Raw genomic sequence first — 22443 nt, forward strand, 5'->3', positions numbered from 1 at the left:
GGAAGTCTCAGGGAGGGGCGTGACGTACATCCGGCGCGTAGCTGGCGGTCCCGGGTACTGCTGGTCTGTGTGCTCTGAGGGAGGGTCGCGCCGCCAGCCACCGCCGGAGGAGCCCCTCGGGCCGTGAGTCGGGGCCCAAGCGGAGGAGGCGGCGGTGGGGCAGCCGAACCGGGGCGGGCCGCAGCGAAGGTCGGGGCGGGGGCTGCCGTGGAGGGGCTGGGTGGGGGGGCAGTGACACGCAGGCGGTTCCGCGGGCCGGCTCTGGGCGGGGACGGGCCTCAGCTGCGGGGTGGCGTGGCGGCGTTCGGGTTTTTGGGACGGCTTCGTGGCCTCCGTGGCGGAGGAGGCTGGTTCCTCGGCGAGGGTAGCTGGATCTCTGGCACTCATCCTTGGGTTCTGCAGACCTGTGGGCCACGAGGTAGCGAGTGGGCCCTCGAGCCCCACGTTCAGCCTCTGGGTATCCGATGCCCTGTCTGGAACCCGGTGTTCGCTCCTTCCACCAACAACCCCCCTCCCTTTTTTCTTTCTCCTGTGCATGGAAAAATTCCTCCTTGGGCGATTATCGTAGATGAATGTTTTCTTCATCATTTTTGCCCAGGTGAGAATGGTACCAAATACCCTTTCTCAGTACCCTCCCTTACTTGGGTGTTTCGTCAGGACTTGGGCTCCGTCTGCTCAGGTTGAGAAGGGAGGTTTAAGGTGAATTAGCAGAAAGCTGATCTTTGACATTCATCTTGCAGCTACGTACTTTTTTAGTTAATAGCCAGCTGCCTTATACTCCAGGTTCATTGGGAGTAAAAACGTTTAAGAGTACGTATTTATTGCCTGATGGTCTTTCTGGGACTTATCTCATATGTTTCCGACAGTCTTGATATTTGCACGGTCTTTACTTCAAGATTCATGAATAGTGTTGTTAGTTTTAATGTTGTTCTTAACATCCCATAGATGATAGTGTTCTTCGGTAAAAATACCCTCTGAAAAGTGTGTTGTTAAGATTATCGTCTGTGTAGGTGGTAGGTTAGAGAAGAAGGCTCCCCTTTACCTTTTCGGAAGTTTTGTGATTGGGATTTTTTTTTTTTTTTTTTTTTTTGGTTCTTTTTTTCGGAGCTGGGGATTGAACCCAGGGCCTTGCGCTTCCTAGGCAAGCGCTCTACCACTGAGCTAAATCCCCAACCCCGGGATTTAATATTAACAGAAATAAGGCTTTGGTTTTAGGTGAGAGGCTTTTCTTTTTAAATACATTATTTGATGTGAATTGTTGTTTTGCCTGCATGTGTGTCTGTGTGGATCCCCTAGAACTGGAGTTACAGACAGTTTTGAGCTATCATCTGGGTGCTGGGAATTGAACCCAGGTCCTCTGGAAGTGCACTTGGTACTCTGAATCTTTGAGACATCTCTCATGGCTTTGGGAACTGATGCTTTTGTCCACACAGTCTTGAACAAGACAGATAGCCTAAAGAGTGTCATATCTTCATCTTGTTAAACTCTGTAGAGCTGGTGAGAGGATGAGATGAGGTATATATGCTGGTACTGTGTAGATTCTAAGGTTGCTGATGGATGAATTTTCTCACGGACAGCGTAAGCAAGGCCAACTTTGGGCCACAGTACATACAGCCCAACTCCTGGTTTGATAGGAGTACTACTTTTTAACATCATTGAAGAGTTCATTCTAATATTTTTCCTTCTCATTTTGGCAGAATTTATAGGGCTTTTAAAACAAGAACTGGGAAGGAAAATAAGTTGGAAAATTAAAGTAATTCAGTTACCACTTTAGAAGCAATTCCCTAAAGTGTCAAATTTGTAGAATTAACCAGGCTGAGAATATTTGCTTTTCTTTGTTTTTTGAAATAGTGTGTCTCTGTGTAGCCCAGATTGGCTTGGAACTTAATGTACAGGTGAGGCTGCCACAAACCAAAGCTCACCTTCCTGCCTCAGCCTCAAGTCCTGTGATTAAAGTTTTCACTCCCATGCTTGGGAGTACTTCTAAAAAGATGTGGTTAAAAAAAAATTACCGCGCTGTACTGTTGGCAGCAAGCCAGTACACATGAATTTAGAAGTGCTGGGTGTGAGATTGGCCACAGTAGGCCACAGCCTGTTAAAGATAAGCTGGGTTTCTCCTGGAAGAGTGAGAGAGGGTATCTGGCTAGATGGACTGTAGAAGATTTACTCAGGAAACTTGAACTTACATATGTATTTGTTACTGGGCTTCTTTAAGTGGTAAGTTTCTAGATAAAGCTGTGTGGGTTCGTCAGTGCCAAGAGTCAAACCCAGGCCGTGCATTTTGGCTACATACCCCTCCCCTAGCACTAAGCCATGCTCCCAGCCTCCCTCCATGAGAACTTTTATTCATTCATTTATTTATTTTTTGGTGATGGGATCTCATGATATCCAGGCTGGCTTCAATTCACTGTGTAGCTGAGGCTCCAGCTTTTTGGGGGGTGGGAGGCAGGTTTTGGTGTGTAGCTTAAGTTGGCCTTCAATTCCCTATGTAGCTGAGGTTGGCCTGTGAACTTGTGATCTTTCTTCTTGAGCCTCTTGAGTGGTAAGATTACAAGTGTATACTACCCTTCCTGGCTATTACTTAACATGCAAATGTGTTTTGTGTGCCAGTTTTCTGTCTGTACATCCACCCAAATTTTGTTCTTAAATGGAGTAAGCATGAGGAAGTTTACAGATAAAACTCCCAATAATTGAATCGTTTGCTTTTCATTTAGCATCTTTGAAAAATACAGACCAGGCTGCATAGTAGCTCTTCAGGATGCTGAGGCATATGGATAGCTTAAAGCCCTGGAGTTTGAAGGCAGTCTGGGCAACACAGCAGGATCCTGTCTCTTAAAAGATAAGAAGGCACACATGTATGCAAATGTGTATACATACATATCTACTGAGTCCCATTTCCTCCAGTTATTGTTCATGAAAGTTCTATCTAGTTGTAGTTGCTGCATTTTCTGTAAAGTTTTGTCTTGTTGAGAAAGTAGCAATTTCTCCTTTCTGTGATAAACGGAGCTACTGATAAAGAAATTCAGTGTGACCAGGAAATGGGTCTTTGTGAGTCTTAGGATTCCTCAGTATTTTTTTTTTTTTTTTTGGTTCTTTTTTTCGGAGCTGGGGACCGAACCCAGGGCCTTGTGCTTCCTAGGCAAGCGCTCTACCACTGAGCCAAATCCCCAACCCCTGGATTCCTCAGTATTCTTAACTAGAGTTCTCAGTGGCTTTGAGTCATACATTTTTCCCCTAAGCCTATAGGAAATAGGAAAAGTGGTTTTGGTGTCCGTGCTGGTCAAGACACACTGGGAGCAGTCCTTGGTGCTGCATGGTTTAGACCAGGTCTCTTTCAAAAGAAACAAATAGGATACTGCTATATTACTGTTCTTAAGAAATTAAGAATTTGTAAAATGGATATGTACTAGATTGTATTATAGACTTTTTTTTTCTTTCTTTTTTTCGGAGCTGGGGACCAAACCCAGGGCCGTGTGCTTGCTAGGCAAGCGCTCTACCACTGAGCCAAATCCCCAGACCCCTTATAGACGTTTTTATTCCTTTATGTTTCTGTAGATCTTTTCACAAGTTGAAATATCTGCAAAATGGTTAAGGATATTGGTCAATGGAGTCAACCAAACCAGTCCAGTCGATAGACTTGGTGTGTCCTTTTTGGAGCTGTACAGAGCAGCTTAATAAACTTTTTATTCAGGTTAATGAACTCTTCATGGTTCTGTTTTGGTTCTCTTGTTTTAAGACAGAATCCCAGTGGCCTAGGACTCATTGTGTGGACCAGGCTGGTCAAATATTCCCTGCCTCTGTCTCCTAAGTGCTGGGATTCCATGGACATGTCATTACACCCTGCTCTTATGGTTTCTGCTCAGTACATCTGTTTGGCTTTTTCATTCAGCCTTTTAATTTTTTTCAAGACATACTTTCTTCTGTGTGGCCCTGGCTGTCCTGGAACACTCTCCTGTGTAGCCTCAAACTAAGAGATTCTGCCTCCCAAGTGCTGGGATTAAAGGCATGTGCCACCACTGCCCAGCTTGATTCTGATCATTAAATATACTGAATTCCTAGGATGTTACCAACTAGTAGGCAGCAGTGAATGGGCAGCTGCCTGGAGGAGTGCATCTCCCAGGAAAAGAGGACGGTGTGTCTGTAACTCCTAGTTCTATGAGTATCTGAATTTGCAGATGTGAGAGTCCTAGAGGCTACAAAATCCTTGTCTCAAGAATGAAGATTAGTTGGCTTTGCAACATTGCTTTTTATTTTATGTGTGAGTGTTTTGCTTGCGTACATATATGTTTACCACAGAGGCTAGAAGAGAGTGTTGGATTCCCTTGGAACTGCAACAGACAGTTGTGGGTTAACTACCACGTGGGTGCTCAGAGTCAAAGCTGGGCTTTGATTCTATAAGAGCAGCAAATGTTGTTAACTGCTGAAACATGTCTCTAGCCCCCACACTTTGCTTTCCTACTTTAGAGATCTCAGGTCTGTGAACATGTGACAAGGTCCGAGAATAACACATGCAGAAAGCTAATGTTACATTCATGTTTTGCACAGGTTGTAAGCATCAATAATGTCTTTCATCTTTGAGTGGATCTACAATGGCTTCAGCAGTGTGCTTCAGTTCCTAGGTAAAGCCATTTTCATGAAACACAGTACAGGTTGCAACTATGTTTCCTCAGTTTGTATCTAACTCGCCTTTGGTAGGAAGAACATTTAAGACATTCTTTTCTCTTACAGGACTCTACAAGAAATCTGGAAAACTTGTATTCTTAGGTTTGGACAATGCGGGCAAAACCACTCTTCTTCACATGCTGAAAGATGACAGACTAGGCCAGCACGTACCAACACTCCATCCCAGTAAGTTGCAGGTGCCAGGTGACCTTCTGATGGTCAGTGTCATGCATGAGGGTGGGTCCCCAGTTGACGGGGTTTTACTAACTGAGGTTCTGGAAGCAAGTCACTGTAGACACACTCAGCTCACCTACTCTGCATCCCTGGGACTTGTCACTGACTTTCTGACCAGTTCTGTGATGAGACACAACTCCCATACTTGATCTTAAGCAGGAAGCTTGGAGAAAGGGGAAATTGAGGCTTTTTAAGGTTAAGTATATTTTCATATTGTATCCTTGTCGTTACACAGTGAAAACGTGATTATGTTTGCATTATTGGTCTCAGTACTAGCACTTGGCCCTTTGACTGGAAGTTTATTTCTCTCCCCCTTTTTGACACTTTCAGCTTCAGAAGAACTGACGATTGCTGGAATGACTTTCACCACTTTTGATCTTGGTGGGCACGAGCAAGGTAAGAGACTTGGTGATGATGTTTTGTGAGACACTGCTGGGAAGCAATGTGCCAAGAACCTTTTTTTTTTTAAGGATTTATTTATTTTATGTATGAGTGCTCCAACTGCCTGCCTGTAGAGGGCATCAGATCCCATTATAGATGGTTGTGGGCCATTGTGTCCAGGTTGGTACAGATGTGTAATTTCAGCACCTAGGGCTTGAGCAGGAGCAGAAGGAAGGACAGATCAAGGCCAGCCCAGGCTACACATTGCGGGACCCAGTCTAGAACAGTGACACACAAAAGACAGTGGCTAAACGCTGAACCTGAGCGCGTGGCCCGAGTGTCTGGTGCCTACCAGGCCTCAGCACTCATATGTCTGTCAGCACACTTACTCACTGCCTCTAGGAACTGCCATTGCAGTACAACAGCTGTATCATTAGCTTTTAACTTGGAGGTTACAAAGTTCCTAGCTTTAGGGCCCAAACTGGTCAGTTCTTATTTTCTACATTTAAGCATTGGAAGTGGTGGAGATTTTGGCAGTGTTAGCAAAGGGGACAGTCATTGTATTAACGTGGGTGTGGAGTTGCTAGGTCTACATTTGTCAAGGAAGGCAGAAACTCAAAGTTTTCAAGACTCAAGTTTGGCTCACAGGCCATCAGCATGCATCCTCTTGCTCTAACTGCTAGAGTCGGACCCTGGTGAGCTCAGCAAGTCTCCTTTTATGGACCAGTGGTTATTCACTGTCACCAGTACTCTCGCTGATCTACAAGTTTTGTCTTTCAGCACGTCGGGTTTGGAAAAATTACCTCCCAGCAATTAATGGAATAGTTTTTCTGGTGGACTGTGCAGATCATTCTCGTCTCATGGAATCCAAAGTTGAACTTAATGTAGGTTTATATTTTTATATATCTTTTCTTCCTGTCTTACCCTGAAATACAAACTCAATAGTACCAATACTTAATGTGATCAGAATCCTTGAAGAAAATACCTTTATCTAAGATATGGGGTTTTTTTTGTTTTGTTTTGTTTTGTTTTTTTCTTTTCTTTTTTCCGGAGCTGGGGACCGAACCCATGGCCTTGCGCTTGCTAGGCAAGCGCTCTACCACTGAGCCAAATCCCCAACCCCCAAGCCAGTACTTTTAACTGCCATACTGTCTCTCCAATCCTGAGTTTTTGTGTTTTTGAATCATTCTCCTAGAGTCATATGACAGGCTGTATAGTCTGCTAGCCTTCTTCAGGCTTTTTTTTTATTCACTTTGGGTTCCTCCTTTGTTAGACTTTGTCTAGTATTGCCTTATGATGCCTATTCCTCCCCCTTATATCTCATCTTTTTAAGTTTTCTTTAAATGTTTATGTGTATGAGTATTTGCATGTCTGTCTGTCTGTGCACCGCATGCATGCCGGTGCTCATGGAGGCCAGAAGGTGTGGTATCCCATGGAACTGGAGTTACAGAAGACTATGAGCTGCTGTGTGGGTGCTGAGATCTGACCCTCAGTCTTTTTCAAGAGCAAGTGTTCTTAGTCACTTAGCCCTTTCTCCAGTGCCTTTCTCTCATGTGTGAGTTTCTTTTACTCTTCTTGCAGTTTGAACCTATCTCATGTTTTTGCCTTTTTTTAAAATGTATGTTTCAAATGCTTAGGTCTTATTTTGTGTGGGGCTAACTTCTTTCTTTTTAAATTTATCTAATTTTATTTTATGTGCATTGGTGTGAGGGTGTCAGGACCCTTTGAATTGGAGTTGCAGACAGTAGTGGGCTGCCATGTGTGTGCTTGGAATTGAACCCAGTCCTTTGGAAGAACAGCCAGTGCTCTTAAACCACTGAGCCAAATAAAGAAAAAGAAAAAGAAAAAAACAAACCCAGAGCCATCTCTCCAGCTCCACTTTCCTTTCTTTTTACTATGCATCAGTGTTTTGTCTGCATGTATATCTGTGTGGAGGTGTCAGGTCTCCTGAAACTGGAATTACAGACAGGTAATGGGGTGCTGGGAAATGAACCCGGGTCCTCTGGAAGAGCAGCACTAGTGCTCTTCTCCCCAATGCTGTCTCCCTATCCCCTATTTTATACTCTTGATTTTTAATTTTTGTTTTATTGATTTGTTTTTGAAGGTTTTTTGTTTGTTTATTGGGTTTTTTTGTTTGTTTGTTTTTTTGAGACAGGGTCTTGGTATGTAGCTCAGCCTGGTCTTCTTAGTCTCCTAAATACTGAGATTACAAGAATGTACCACATGCCCAGCTAGTGTTAGCTCTAGTACTTGGTTTTCTGCTTAGTGCTAAATGGAGGTATTCCCGAGGGTCTTCGCTTCCTCCATCTTCTTCTGCATGGGAATGGCTCCAGTTGGGATCTCTCATCCACACCTGCTGAGCCCCAGTCTCACAAGAGGAGACAGTGCTGTCTACCAGGTGGTCCCTCCCAGAATGAAGCCATCTGGATTGTTCCTCTCCACCACCCTGGACATGACCTGGAAACCTGTAAATCGTAGATCCTCCTGCTACCCTGCCATGCATTGTAATACGAGGGAACTTGCCACTCACTCCTCAGCTTTGTTTCCTTCTTGAAATATTGTTAGACACCCAATTCACTTCTTCCTGGAGCCCTTCTTGCACAGTCCATTCAGTTGGAGTTAGTAGATCGACTCCTAGGCAAGCCCTGCACATAAACACTGTTTGTCCAATCCCTGTTCTGAACGTGTAGAATTGCTGACTTGGGTCCACATTCTTTTTTTTTTTTTTTTTAAATATTTATTTATTATACATAAGTACACTGTAGATGTCTTCAGGCACACCAGAAAAGGGATCAGATCCCATTACAGATGGTTGTGAGCCATCATGTGGTTGCTGGGATTTGAACTCAGGACCTCTGGAAGAGGAGTCGGTGCTCTTAACCTCTGAGCCATCTCTCCAGCCCTTGGGTCCACATTCTTTAGGACATAGTGGAGCTTACTTAGATTTTCAGACTGACACTGTGACCTGGGTGTCAGTTGCTATCACCTCTGCTCTGTTACTGCCCATCCGTGTAAATGTCTTAATCAGTCAGGCGGCACTGCGTGGCTCTCTGAAGTCTTGCACTGTGTGCGCGCTGCCGCTGTTTGGTTTGTTTACACTTACTGAGCTTTGCCCTTCCCATGGAGCCTGGTTTCAGTTCCACCTCTTGGCTACGGTTTTGTTCCAGTGTGGGTTGTCCTGCTTCCCTGAACATGCTAGTGTGGACTTTCTGTCCCAGTTCCTTGTGACATCAGTCACCTGCTGTATTCTGCTTTTACCCAGGTTTGTTAACATGCCGAGGCTTTTCAGTTCTGTGCTCTGCTCAGCGCTTAATGCCAAGATGAGCCGTCATGTTGCCTTAGGAAGCCCGTGGAAGTTGGATTCTATTAGTTCTGTTCGTTCATGTCATAAGTTGCTCACTTGGGTTTGTGTTTTTAATTCTATCCCTAGGCTTTAATGACTGATGAGACAATATCCAACGTGCCAATCCTTATCTTGGGAAACAAAATTGACAGGACAGATGCAATCAGTGAAGAAAAACTCCGTGAAATATTTGGGCTCTATGGGCAAACCACAGGAAAGGTAAGCAGGAAGTCCTCGGGACATATGAAGAGGCTATCCATGTTACCTAAGCATGGCTGTGTTCTCTTTGTGTGTGTGTGTATGTGTGTTTTGAGACAGTATCTCTTTTTTTTTTTTTTTTTTTTTTTTCGGAGCTGGGGACCGAACTCAGGGCCTTGCGCATGCTAGGCGAGCGCTCTACCACTGAGCTAAATCCCCAGCCCCGACAGTATCTCTTCTTGAGTGTGAGTGTTTTCTCGGGTGTTTCCTTAGCCATTTCCTTCCTCCTTCCTCTCTTCCTTTCTTCTTCTTTCCTTCCCAGTGATACAAAGAAAGCCTTGAGCGCAGGCCTTTGTGCTAAGTAATTACTGTACTCCTCAGCCATACGCCTGCCCTCTTTATCTGTCTTCTGTATCCAGTAAATGAAGGTGTGTTACAAAAGGCAGTCTTCTTTCAATATTTTTTATGTCTGTGTGTTCGCTTGCGTGTGACTGTGTACCATGCATACTGCGATGCCCATGGTGTCGGGGTGGTGCTGCTCACCCTGGCATTGGTGTTTGACAGATGCTTCTTAGCCACCATGTGATGCTAGTATTTACTTATTTTTTGAGACAAGGTCTGTGTAGACCAGACTGGCCTCAGACTCAGAGATATGCTGGTCTCTGCCTCCTCAGTGCTGGGATTGAAGGCAAGTGCCAGCGTATCTGACTTCAATCCACTTAAAGAAGTTTCTGGGGCTGAGGAGGTGGCTTGGTTCTTAGCATCCATATTGGGCAGCTCCCAACCACTTGTAACTCCAGCTCCAGGGATGCCCACGGCCTCCACGAGCACTGCATTCTCCTGTACATTGCCACAGACATCCATATATACATTTAAAGATTTATTTATTATATATAAGTACACTGTAGCTATCTTCAGACATACCAGAAGGGGGCATTGGATCCCATTACAGATGGTTGTGAGCCACCATGTGGTTGCTGGGAATTGAACTCACTCAGGACCTCTAGAAGAGCAGTCAGCGCTCTTAACCGCTGAGCCATCTCTCCAGCCCTAAAAAGTATTATATATGCTTTTTCAGGTATTACGATAAAAGCATTTGGTTATCCTAGTGCCTCTTGCTGATAGAAGTGAAACTCTTTAATTTTATTTTGCAAATGAAGGAACAGTACTTTGTTCAGGACTGCATGGCAAAGTATAATAAAAGCAGAATAGAAGTGGGATATCCTATATCAGTGTGCCCAGCTGTCTATACTATATCTAGACCAGGGAGGCTCTGGTCTAGAAAGGCAGGCTGATGAGAGAGAAAATACAGAAATAAAGCCAGGTACTTAGTGTGTATGTACATACTTGTTCATGTATGCAGAGGCCCGAGGTCAGCTCTGGCACTCATTTATTGGGCTAAGTTGACTGACCTGAGAGCTTCAGGCATCCACCTGTCTCTACTCTCAGCACTGGAAGTTCGGGTGTGGGCCATCGTGCCTGGCTTCCTCTGTGGTGCTGGAGATCAGAGCTCAGGTCTGTGTGGGTTTGTGCTACTGAATATGGAGGTCCTGACAGACCTTTCTGGGTTTTGCCTCCCTTAGGGGAATGTGACTCTGAAGGAGCTGAACGCCCGCCCCATGGAAGTGTTCATGTGCAGTGTGCTCAAGAGGCAAGGCTACGGCGAGGGTTTCCGCTGGCTTTCCCAGTATATTGACTGATGTTTGGACAGTGAAAATAAAGAGTTTTACTTCTGGACTGATCCTATTCACAGCTTCCTCATGGACTTTTCTAATAGAACAAGGAAAGCTCTCCAACCATGTATGGCATTGAGAAGCCACGCATCTGTCTACGCTCATTGCCCAGTGGTGACATGTGCTCTTCTCCACACTGCCTGCGGCTGCTGCCGGGCAGTGTGCCGGGACGGGGCTGGCAGCATTTGCCAGGGAAAGCTGGGTGCCATCATGGGACACCCGAGAAGAAAAACATGTCTCACCACTGGTTGATTTCAAAAGAAAGTGATTCTATTTTTTAAAGAAAGTGTTGTTAATGTAATTGGTATCCCTTCTCTAACTTTTTGAGTTCACAATTTACTTGGTCCAGATTTTCTATTCTTTTTTTTTTTTTAAACTAGTAAATGAAATTTAGATATTTCATAAAATTATGAACAGATAGCGCGATGGAGGCCAGAGCTTCGCTGTGTGACTGCCTGTTGAAGGTGGTGCCTGAGCACAGGCGGGGAGAGGACAGCCTTGGCTTACCCGCCATGGTCTCCACCATCATCTGGAGTGGGTAAAGTGTCATGATCACGTTGTCAACTTCATTTGCAGTTACCGGTTTCAGCAGGCTTTGCTTTTATACTGTTGTGGAATTTCATCTCTCTGTGTAGCACCTTCCTTTTTTCACTGTAGATATAAGAAGTGACTTTTGCCTCATGAGGGAATTAAGGACATCTCTCATGTAGACCCTGTGCTGGGGGTGTGACTCTGATGCTTTTGAACATACGCTAGAGGGACGGTTCTGAACAGGATGCAGGGCAAAATCAGCAGCTTAAGGCTCTAGATTCTGTGAGATGCTACCCATCTGATCTGGAAGCAATGAGGGAACCTAGGAAAAACTCTGAGGGGCTCTTGTGTTTTCTTCAGAAATAACAGAGCAAACCCAGGTGGCCTGGCAGCAGCGAGTGCTAGTGTGGGGGCAGCAGCGGCTGTGAGGACCATGAACAGGACTTTTATATATAGCATTTGCTTGTCTTGCTGCTGTGTGTGAGGTTGAATTTTCCTGATGTTAACTTTGTATTGTACCCGTGGAGTGGATGAGACGGTCTGCAGACAGGAGGGTGTCTTGATTCTGATTTCCTCTAATGCACCGTGTGAGTACGTTCGTAAGTGGAAATTATGCTGCTGCTGTTTTCTGTCAGACTCATGTCCAGCGTGAGGGTAGAGAAGGTAGGAGCACACCGGGGAGTGACTTATCACGTTTTAGTTTTGAGCACTGAGTTCATGGGACAGTGTTCTGTTACACTGCCAGGTCCCCAATGCAGAGGCTCGGTGGGGTGTCTGTCTGCAAACTGCATGTGTTGCCTTCACCGACGGACAGCTGGAATGAGAACTGTCAGTGCGGAGGGGCCTTTGTTAAAGCCTTGAGTGAGCTGGGTAGGTAGGGTGTGCCCTTCATTGCCTTGGCTAAAGACTGTCCACATGTCTGTCCAGGCACATGACAGGTGTGATGGCCTCGGTGTTGGGTTCCTCATTTGTCTTTCTCGTTTGTCCCTAATTGCTCGGAAACAACCTAGAAGACTGGATGGACCCTGTCCAGGGTGGCTCTTTGTGAAAGTGGTTTATTCTAGCCACTGGAGAAAGAGATGGCTGAAAAGTGGCACCAGTCTGCTTCATGCTGCACAGAGCACCATCTTCCATAAACTGGCCAAGAGGTTGCTGCAGTGAGTGCAACTCCACCTGAGGGCCAGGGCCTTGACCAGGGGCTCCAATGAACTGAGACTTCATTCTGTTTATCAGAGTGCACGTGTCCTGTTTCAGCAAACGTAAAACTGTCATTTACAAAAGAAGGTCAGTCTGTATCCTAAGCATTTTAATAAAAAGCTAAAATGAACTTGCCTCTTTTTTTTTTTTTTTTTTTCCACTGATTTGCTCTGAGTGAATACAAAATGCTGGGAAGAAAAACAAAAATTCTCCCTTACATACAGGGAGGAACATTTGCAGAGACTGTGAGTCTTGAATTGCTACCCGGATAAAAGGCAAAGGGAAAACGGCTGGGAACTAATAGCAAATGCAGTACTGTTTGAGCATCTTGGATCATGCCTGAGGTTTTTGGTCATCTTTGCAACAGTGCTAATGACTGCTTGCACATACTAGCTAGCAGAATCATCCAATATCCCGAGTGAGCCATACTTGGCAAAACAGAAGTCTGATTTCACATTTACATTATTGTTGCTTATAGAAAGCACCAGAGGTTGGGGATTCAGCTCAGTGGTAGAGCACTTGCCTAGCAAGTGCAAGGCCCTGGGTTCAGTCCTCAGCTCTGGGGAAAAAAAAAAGCACCAGAAGACAGAACAAAATCCAAAACACAACATGCTGGATGTGCCCTGAGGTCACCTTTACAGGGGAAGGAGACTGGTTCTGTGGGCAAAGAGTGTTTGCTGGGGACAGAGGGACCCGAGAGTCAGAGTCTAGTTCTGAGGGCTTTAACATTAGATGCTGATGGCTGACTTGGGATATCTATACTGTGACCAGCCCTAAACAGATAACTTGATAAGGAACAGGACTGGAGGCTTGAAGGGCATCAAGGGACAATTATTGGATTCTAGAGTCTTAATTGCCAGGAAGTTGGGGAAGGTAGACTTTGTGGTCATCTGTGTCTGCAAACCAGGACTGCCTGCTCTGAGAAGGCCACTTTATTTCTGCCCCCTGCCTCCCTCCCCCACCTCCAGCCACTGTTTTCCCTTTTCAGGTAGGTTTGTGACACAGGAGCACTGGAAGCAATAGGTGTGATGGCTGGGAAAGCAACACCAGTGTTAATTTCATTACGAGAAGTTATGAAACAAAACAAATGGGTTTTTTTTCACAGTATGCTAGAAATCTCACTGTTAATACCTATTTTAGTGATTCAAAGCATACTTTGGGGAGGTTTATGAAGTTTCTCCAAACATACCTGTTATTGCTCACCTGTCGGACATAATTTGGAAAGTGAGGACCTCCTTTATAGTATCTAAGTGTATGTGTGTTTGCCTGCCTGAGTCATGAGTCAGCAGATGCCAGAAGACAGTATTAGGTATCCTGGAGCTGTAATTACAATCAACTGTAAGGTACCATGTGGTACTAGGAACCAAACTAGGGTCCACGGTAAAAGCAGGAACAGCTCATAACTGTTGAGCCCTCCTCTCTAGTCTTGATTTTTTACACTTGTAAATGGTGGAGGAGCACAATTTTGAGATAGGAGTTGTGTATGAAACTCAAGTTTATGAGACTGGGGTATATGCTGAGTATTTGGAGGTGAAGATTTTATTGCCCACAAAACCTGAACTATTCCAATCTAGACTTTTCTAAGTATTTACTCCCGATCTAATATAAATCCTGAGTGGTTAGAAATGTCATGTGAAATACGCATGCTTGGAAGTATACATGGTTAAATAATTTTACCCATGGGTAAAGTAAAACTGTAACCCTTGGACTCTAGGGAGGCTGTAGGCAGAAGGGTTGCCAAAGTTCGATGCCAGTGTGGGCCAAAAAGTGGCACGTTGTCTCAAAAACAATTCTAAAAGCTATGTATTGTGGGAATTTTAGTTAACTGTCCTGGGAATAATTTTGTGAGTAGTCTGCCCCCTAGTGGATTGTTGTAGGGTTTAAATTTTATTTTATTTTTTTTTAATAAAAGCGGGGCTTGGTGGCTCGAGCCTTTGATCCCAAGGTTTGGGAGGTGGAGACAAGTGGATCCCTGAGTTCAAGGCTAGCCTGGTCTACAGATCGAGTTTCAGGACCACGCAGAAAAACCTTATCTCGAAAATCCAGAATAAACGTATGTATGTATGTATGTATGTATGTATGTATGTATGTATGTATGTATGTATGTATGTATGTATGTATGTATGTATGAATGGATATATAGAATCAAACAAGGGTTCCCTTGGCCCATATTGTCCCACTGTCAGGGACGGAGGTTGCTTAAATCTGTGCAGGGGCTGTGGGGTCCAGGCCAAGTACGAGATTCGATTAGGGGGTGTCGCCTTTGTTGGTCTCCCGGTGTCGTCTGTAGCCCAGGTTTCTTTTCACCACCCCTCGACTCCGCGCCCCTAAACCAAGGGTCCTAGGTTGGATAAAGAGGGCCGGGAAAGGAGGATTAGCATCAGTAGCCAATCGGGACTCGGCGTTGTGCCCAGCCAATAGGGGCGGTCGCTTGGGGCTTAGCCAATCGGGCTCCGCGAGGAGGCTTGAGTCAGAGTTTGCGCCAGTCGCCCTGAGGTGACAGCCATTGTGCGACGTCTTGGAGAAGCCATGGGACGGCAATGGGGACCGTCTTTGAGAGTGGCAGAGCAGGCGGGTTGCGTAGTGAGCGCCTCGCGAGCAGGACAGCCCGATGCGGGCTCGTGGAGCTGCAGCGGGGTGATCCTGAGCCGCAGCCCAGGCCTGGTGCTGTGCCACGGGGGCATTTTCACCCCCTTCCTCAGAACTGGTAGCGCGGCTTTGACCCAAACGGGAGCCGCCTTCCTACCGGGCGACAGTTGCAGCGATGACCTGCGCCTCCACGTGCAGTGGGGACCCACGGCTGCCAGCCCCGCCGGCCGCGCGGACCAGGAACTTCCAGGGCTGTGCACGCCTCAGTGCGCAAGCCTGGGCCTCGAACCCGGTGCCCCGAGCCGGGCCCGCGCGCGGCCTCTGCAGCCTCCGCGGCCGGCGCAGCTGCTGTTGCTGCTCAGCTGCCCGGCCTTCCGCTCGCACTTCGCGCGGCTCTTCGGGGCCGAAGCGGCGGATCAATGGCACTTCGTGAGCTCGGCGCCCGACGACGCGGTGTCAGAGGAGGAGGAGGAGGATCAGCTGCGCGCGCTCGGCTGGTTCGCCCTCCTGCGGGTGCAGCGGGGCGCGGCGGCCGAGGAGAGGCGCGGGCCGGCGGTGACCGTGGCACCGCTCGGGGCCGTGGCCAAGGGCGCACCGCTGCTGGCTTGTGGCTCTCCGTTCGGTGCCTTCTGCCCGGACATCTTCCTCAACACGCTGAGCCGGGGCGTGCTCAGCAACGCGGCCGGTCCGCTGTTGCTCACCGACGCGCGCTGCCTGCCGGGCACAGAAGGCGGCGGAGTGTTCGCGGCCCGACCTGCGGGCGCGCTGGTGGCTCTGGTGGCCGCGCCTCTATGCTGGAAGGCCCGCGAGTGGGTGGGCCTCACGTTGCTGTGCGCCGCTGCCCCTCTGCTTCAGGTTGCTCGCTCGGCTCTCTCTCGCCTGCATCCGGACTCCACCTCTCTGTCCGCGCTGCTGCCACCCGAAGTGGGCGCGCCAAGGGGCCTGTCCCTACGAGATCTCGGATCCTCGTGGGCAGCCGCGGCGGTGCTGGTGGAGTGTGGTGCCGTGTGGGGCTCCGGAGTGGCTGTGGCGCCTCGCCTGGTGGTGACCTGCCGTCATGTGGCACCCCGGGAAACAGCCAGGGTCTTGGTACACTCAGCTACACCCAGGTAAAGCCCAGAACTGCCCTCACCAGACCCCAGTGTTAGAGACCTTGGTTCATTTTTGACAACCAGGACTCCGGTGAGGGGATTTGGACCTCTTGGGAGGGCCCAGTGAAACTTGAGCAAACTGCCAGGCGCTAGCCTGAAACTTTTTTGGCAGTTTAGGCCCCATTAAAACTCTTCAACCCTGTAAGTGATAAACGAATGCCCTGAAGTGATGTGGCCCTACCCAGTGAGGGCTCCCTTAGTGCCTGGCCACCTAAAGATGAAGCAAGGTCTGCTATGTAGAGCACAGGGCTTGGATCCACGCAGGTGGATGTGAGCGACCCCAGAGTTCAGCTAGGCATGGACTTTAGACAGTCAACTTATTTCCTCTGTAGAGAGAAACACCTTTGCCCTCCTTTTCTTGCTCTGGCTGTAGGCCAGTGGCCTTGGCTTCCTGGCATAGTTGTCTGTGGTTCTGTGTCCTCTATAGCCCCAGATTCTTAACTTAGGACCAAGGAGCACCTTGGCTTTAAGCTTAGTCCTTGTCTGTCAGCCTAGGCCTTTCTGAACAGGGTTAGCCCTGTCTTCGAATGAAGCCCAGCTTTGCCAGAATCCCCACAGACAGCAAACTGAACAGTTAGAGTTTCCCAGTGAGAACAAGAATTGCCTGTGGTGATCCCTCTACCTCCCCCCAACTTCTCCCTCTCCTCATGACTGCTGGTCTTAGGGACATCACCAGTTTTTTCTGGAGGCAGCTACCCTGAAGACTTGGTAGTAGGTGTCCTGGTGTCTTGTCTACATAGTGAATTTCTGGACAGAAGAGACTCTGTCTCAAAAAGAAGTCTCTTCCCCCCCATGCCTGCCCAGGAATGAAGCAGTACAGGGGAGAGTTTTGTTAGGCTTGTCCTAGCTCCTTGCTGTTCCCACTGTGACCTTTAGGAAGGCTGCTTAGCCTCTCTGAGCCTCAGCTGCACCACCTAAAGGGGATAATACCAGTGCCTTGTTTGTAGGTTTCAGAGGGAGAGGTGAGACAGTGTCCACAAGCATCAACAAGGCCTGCTCATAGCCCTCACTAGGTTATGGTAAGGCATATCCAGCTTTGCATAGAAGAGTGCTGTGTTTGTGAATCACATCTGGTTAAGTGTAGGTTCCAAGGCTCATACCTGTACCCCTATTCTGACTTCAGTCCATCAGACACACACACACACACCTTCTCTCTCTCCCTCTCTCAAATAAGACAGACTCTCAGTATGCTCTGGCTGGCCCAGAACTCACAGAGACCGACCTGCCTCTGCCTCTCAAGTGTTAGGATCCAAAGGTAGCATCACCACCTGCCCATTCCATGACTTGACCCCCATAATGCTCTTTCCCCAGTGCTAATGCAACAGAAGACTAGCTTGTCACTTGTTTCCTCTGTCCCCAGGAATGTGGCAATCTGGGGACGAGTGGTATTTGCCACTCAGGAGACCTCTCCATATGACATAGCGGTGGTGAGCCTGGAAGAGGAACTGAATGGTGTCCCCGTGCCTGTCCCAGCTGAGCACTTCCATGAAGGTAAAGGACGGGCTCTGGAGGGATGGGGGGCCAGGCTGGACCCCAGGCAGGAGTTGGTGTTGACACTAATCATGCCAGACCCAATACCCAGCAGGCAGGCATAGGCAAAGCCTGCCAAGCAAGGGAGTTGGAAACTCGGGTGCGGTCTGGGGTTCTTAGACTTCCCTGTGTATCAATCATTAACACTCCAGGTGCTGGGCCAAGTGTGGACACCTTATCGAGGGCCTGAAGCAGGGTGACATGGGGGCCTGGGCCTTGGGAACTCCGGTGCCATAATTTGGGTGGCAGGATTCAGATTTATTTTTTATATTTTGAGACAGGGTCCTAAGTAGCCCAAGCAGGCAGTAAACACCCCAGATGGCCAAGGCTAACCATGAACTTCTCATCCTCCTGCCTCTTCTTGGATTAGAAATGTGCTATCACACTTGTTGATGGGGTACGGGGGATCCAACCCAGGGTTTGTGCATGATAGGCAAGCACCCCACTGACTGAGTTACATCTCCAGCCCCAAGTAATCCATTTCAGATGGTGACGAGAGAGGGGGCCTCTGGAGTAGCATCTATCCTCTGCCACTGGTGTTCTTACATTCTTACTTCACACACACATGCACACATACACACGCACATACACATGCACACACACACATGCACACACACATGCACACATGCACACACACGCACACATGCGCACACACACACACGCATCTCAGTTTGCCCTTTGCTTAGATGGGGCTGCTGCACCTTTTGGTGTGGTGAGGACTAGGTGAGAGGTGTCTGTTCCTTGGCAGCACTTGGAGAAGGGAGCTGGGCATCACCATGTCTTCACCAAGAGATCAGATCCCAGAGAGAGATGGATATTGATTACATGTGTTAGCCAGGTGACAAGAGCCTTAACAGTAACTACCCCATTTAGTAAAGGAGTGGGGGACGGGGGCCTGCCTGATGCCCCAGAATACTGATTGGGCACATGCAACTGGGAACACATCGAATTCTTAATCTCTCTGCAGGGTTCCTGGGAAGATGCCTAGGGGTGTGTGAGGGGATGAGCTGGATCTCAGGGAGGAGGGCTAGACCTTTGGAGAGGGTAGGACACGAGTGGGCATAGAGTGGAGGCTCACAGCTTCTTTCGAACCCTCTCTGGCAGGCGAGCCTGTCAGCGTGGTGGGCTTTGGCGTGTTTGGCCAGGCCTGCGGGCCCTCAGTGACCTCAGGCATCCTGTCGGCCGTGGTGCATGTGGATGATGCCCCAGTGATGCTACAGACCACCTGTGCCGTGCATGGCGGCTCTAGCGGAGGACCTCTCTTCTCTACACGCTCGGGGGACCTCTTGGGTAACTAGCTCCTTTCTCACCCAGTCTCGTTGCCAGAGCCTTGGTCCTGCCTGTGGTAGCCTGCCTGCCATCTTGGGAGGCCCTCTGGGGATGACAGTGGGCCTTGTGCTCTCCTTTAGCTAGTTGAAGTTTTCAGCCAATCTGCCTCTGAGGCAGCAGGATGCTCATCTGGGAGAGGGGAGGAGCTAGGCTGGTGGCCCTCCCCTGGTACTGGCCACTGCCGTGACCTTAAATAAGCCACTAAATCTCATTTAGATTATGAAATCTAATGGGCTGGGTTAGTGTCATGCCTAGTCATGAAGGTCAGAAAAGGCATTCAGATCCCTTAGAACTAGAGAGCTACTGGTAGTTGGGAACCGCCATGAGGGAATCAAAACTGTGTCCTCGGCAAGAGTAAATGTGTGCTTTTAACCACTGAGCCAACCCTTTAACCTTAAGATGCTCTTTAAAAAAAAAAAGATCCCGTGCCAGCTTCTTGCTTAGAGTGTCTGCTGTCGTGATCACCACAATCCAAAGCCACCTGGGGAGGGGAGGGCTTATTCTGTTTATACTGCCACATCACAGTCCCATCATCAGAGTAAGGACAAGAACTTGAGGCAGGAGCTGATGCAGAGGCCATGGAGGGGTGCTGCTCACTGGCCTGCTCCCCACGGCTTGCTCAGCCTGCTTCCTTATAGCACCCAGGACCACCAGTCCAGGGATGGCTCCACCCACAATGGGCAGGGCCCTCCCCATCAATCAAGAAAATCCAGCACAGGCCAATGTGATGGGACATTTTCTCAGCTGAGGTTCATATTTCCAAGCCTCTCTCAAGGAGAAGGTTCTTCCTGCACCAATGCACCATTGTTTTCTCCCCAACAGGCATTGTTGCTAGCAACACTCGGGACAACAACACGGGGGCCACCTACCCACACCTGAACTTCAGCATCCCCATCACCGTGCTCCAGCCGGCCCTGAAGCAGTACAGTCAGACTGGTGACCTGTGTGGCCTCAGAGAGCTGGACCACACCACTGAGCCTGTCAGGGTCGTGTGGCGGCTGCAGCGGCCCCTGCCGGAAGCCCCCCGGAGCAAGCTCTGAGACTGTGCCTCCCTGGAAGAAAGTAGACCACTCTATGCCATGGGAAGTGTGTTGGTGTGGCAGCTGTGACATCTAAGTCATCTGCCGGGACAGCCCAAGCCCCCTCCTCGTCTTCACCTACATGAGCAAACTTCTGTGCAACTGTGGGTCCCTGATCAACTTTGGGGTGCTTTCTTGAGCCTATCCCATCGTTTCCCAGAATTAGACTCAGCAATGCCGTCGTCCTTCTGGGGGTTCTATCCTTTGGGTAGGTACCGGTTTGGCATTTCTGTGCCTCATAACCCCTGGCTACCCAAAATGGTTACACTACAGCCAAGGGCTCTTGCCTGGTACTCTGTACTCAGAGAACTCTGCGTGGAAGCCCAGAGTCCTAGTGGTCAGTAACAGGAGTGTTTTCCCGTTGCCATAGTGATATGTAGGCAAATCCCTGAGAGCCACCTGGGCCTTAACTCTGACACAGTGCCTTCGTTTTTGAGCCTGGGACTTGGCGACCTGTAGGTGGTGTGTGCAGTCAGAGCTAGGGAATAAACAATTTGAATGGCCTCACTTCTATCTAGCTATCAGCCACTTTTCCTTAAACGCACAGTGGGGAACATGCCAGGACCTGGCAGGGAAACACTCTCTTTCGCTTGGGCTCCCACTAGGTTTCATCTCCCTGTGGTTGTCTGCCAGCCTGGCCCAAAGCTGTACTCATCCTTCATGCCTGGACATGTGGGTCCTAGAAAGGGCTGGCAGTGGGTGTGTGCAGAATGCCCTTGGTGTGCGAAGTCCAAAATGGGCCCTAGGTGTGGATAGAGGGGGGCCAAAGTGACTGAAGAGGACTGCGGGTGTAGGCTGGTGCTGGATCACTTGCTGGATCCCCTGTGTCACAGAAAACACCAAAGCAACAACAGCAACCGGAAGTGCCCGGGGGCTGCAAATGTGGCTCTGTTGACAGAATGATTGCATAAAAAGCACAGAGCTGTGGGTTCGATCCTCAGCACCGAGTGCGGAAGCCCATGCCTGCACGGCTGACACTAGGTGAACGAAGGCAGGAGGATCAGGATTTAGGAGGTAAAGGCAGGAGTTCTCTGAGTTAAGAGGCCAGCCTAATTTGTATACCAAGTCCCAGACCAGTTAGGACTACATAGTGAGACCCTGTCTGTTGGAAACAAGCACACATACACACCATGATATGGATTGAGGTGGGGTGTGTCTGTATTCTGGCCACTGATTGGGGGTCTTCTTGCTGCTTTAGGCATCCACAAATTCAAAGACAAAGTCCCTTGTCAGGTGATGAGCCCTGATTTCTGGTTTTAAAGACGGTGAGGCATGACAGAGGGGTGCCTACAGAGACCCTGTCCTGGATTAAGTATTCTGTTTGGGAATAAGGTGTTGGTAACTACCAGAAAGCCTTTGAGGGGCTGGCAAGATGGGAGAGGCCTAATGACCTGAGTCCAATTTCTAGAAGCAATATAAGGGTGGAAAGAGAGAACTAACCCCACCGAGTTATCCTCAGAGCCCCGATACGTGTGCCTGTGCATCCTGCACACATGTACACAAGAGTAAGAAACTCTTGCCTTTCAAGCTTTGAGACAGTCCTTAGAGGTAGGGGAAGCAGGCTCTGACAGGCTATGTTAATTTTCTCATCATGACGGCAGAATGCCTTGTGTAAAGTCAGTTTTAGGTGTATCCATCTATCATAGAGGAAAAGGCTATGTGGAACAGAGCAGTCCACACCACTGCATACAGGGAAAGGAGCCAGGGATATGACCCCAGGCATGACCCCGCCTCCACGGTGCTGGATTGTACACAAGTTACCGTACTTGCCATGTGCGTGTGCGTGTGTGTGTGTGTGTGTGTGTGTGTGTGTGTGTGTGTGTGTGTCCTCACATTCTGAGACAAGATTTCTCTGTAACACAACCCTGACTGTCCTGGACTTTTTGAGACCAGGCTGGCCTTGAACTCACAGAGAGCCACTTGCCTCTGTTTCCTGAGTGCTGGGATTAAAGGCATGTGCTACCACTGGCCAACTTCGTACTTGCCTTTATGTGGGTGCTGGGAATCCAAGTTCAGTTCTGTTTGGGAGGCAAGGGCTTTAATCACTGAGCTATCTCCCTGGTCTACAGGGGAGAAGGGGGTTGGTAACCTGATTCCATGGTCTTGCATATGAATTTCCAAGATGTTAATGGTATTGCAATGTCCAAAGATTGGATCTGCCAGCTCTCTAGAGCTGCTCTCTGAGTCACATCCCGCACAACTCTGCTCATTTCCTGAGCATCTGTTAATCCAGTCAAGACGACCTTCAAGCTTAACCATCACAACCCCACCGCTTGTCAACCTGACACCCAGACCATAATACCTGCCATGCCTCCTTGCAACTCTCTCGAATTTCCAGACTTTTGGAACCCTCCCTTCACAGCCTACCGGTTGGATTCTTTCATCCATGCTGATGCCTGGCTCCTCCAGTCTGGAAGCCTTCCTGAACTTTCCCAAGCTCCAGGTCCTCAGCAGGTTGAAGCGTCTCCGTCTATCTCTCCGTCGCA

The 22443-nt window shown here is 48.5% G+C and overlaps 2 protein-coding genes across 5 annotated transcripts; both read left to right on the top strand.

Moving 5' to 3' along the window:
- Positions 1–12409, top strand: Sar1a (secretion associated, Ras related GTPase 1A). 3 transcript variants are annotated; one of them, XM_006256450.3, is made up of 8 exons: positions 6–123; positions 569–598; positions 4546–4619; positions 4729–4848; positions 5227–5292; positions 6058–6161; positions 8708–8839; positions 10402–12409. In XM_006256450.3, exons 3-8 carry the CDS (start codon positions 4562–4564, stop codon positions 10516–10518), a joined length of 597 nt encoding a protein of 198 aa, XP_006256512.1. In that variant the 5' UTR covers positions 6–123; positions 569–598; positions 4546–4561; the 3' UTR covers positions 10519–12409. The 3 variants fall into 3 exon arrangements, with proteins under 3 accessions (NP_001007740.1, XP_006256512.1, XP_006256513.1); NM_001007739.1 differs by lacking the exon at positions 569–598 and having other exon boundaries at positions 1–123; XM_006256451.4 differs by lacking the exon at positions 569–598 and having other exon boundaries at positions 20–189.
- Positions 12410–14568: 2159 nt separating this feature from the next.
- On the top strand, positions 14569–21930 carry Tysnd1 (trypsin like peroxisomal matrix peptidase 1). Of its 2 annotated transcripts, NM_001108932.1 has the most exons (4): positions 14751–15977; positions 17380–17510; positions 18654–18839; positions 19701–20469. In NM_001108932.1, exons 1-4 carry the CDS (start codon positions 14809–14811, stop codon positions 19916–19918), a joined length of 1704 nt encoding a protein of 567 aa, NP_001102402.1. In that variant the 5' UTR covers positions 14751–14808; the 3' UTR covers positions 19919–20469. The 2 variants fall into 2 exon arrangements, with proteins under 2 accessions (XP_038954828.1, NP_001102402.1); XM_039098900.2 differs by lacking the exon at positions 18654–18839 and having other exon boundaries at positions 14569–15977; positions 19701–21930.
- The last annotated feature ends 513 nt before the right edge of the window (positions 21931–22443 follow it).

Source organism: Rattus norvegicus, chromosome 20 (assembly GCF_036323735.1).
Source record: "Rattus norvegicus strain BN/NHsdMcwi chromosome 20, GRCr8, whole genome shotgun sequence".
In the NCBI taxonomy this organism is placed as follows: domain Eukaryota; kingdom Metazoa; phylum Chordata; class Mammalia; order Rodentia; family Muridae; genus Rattus; species Rattus norvegicus.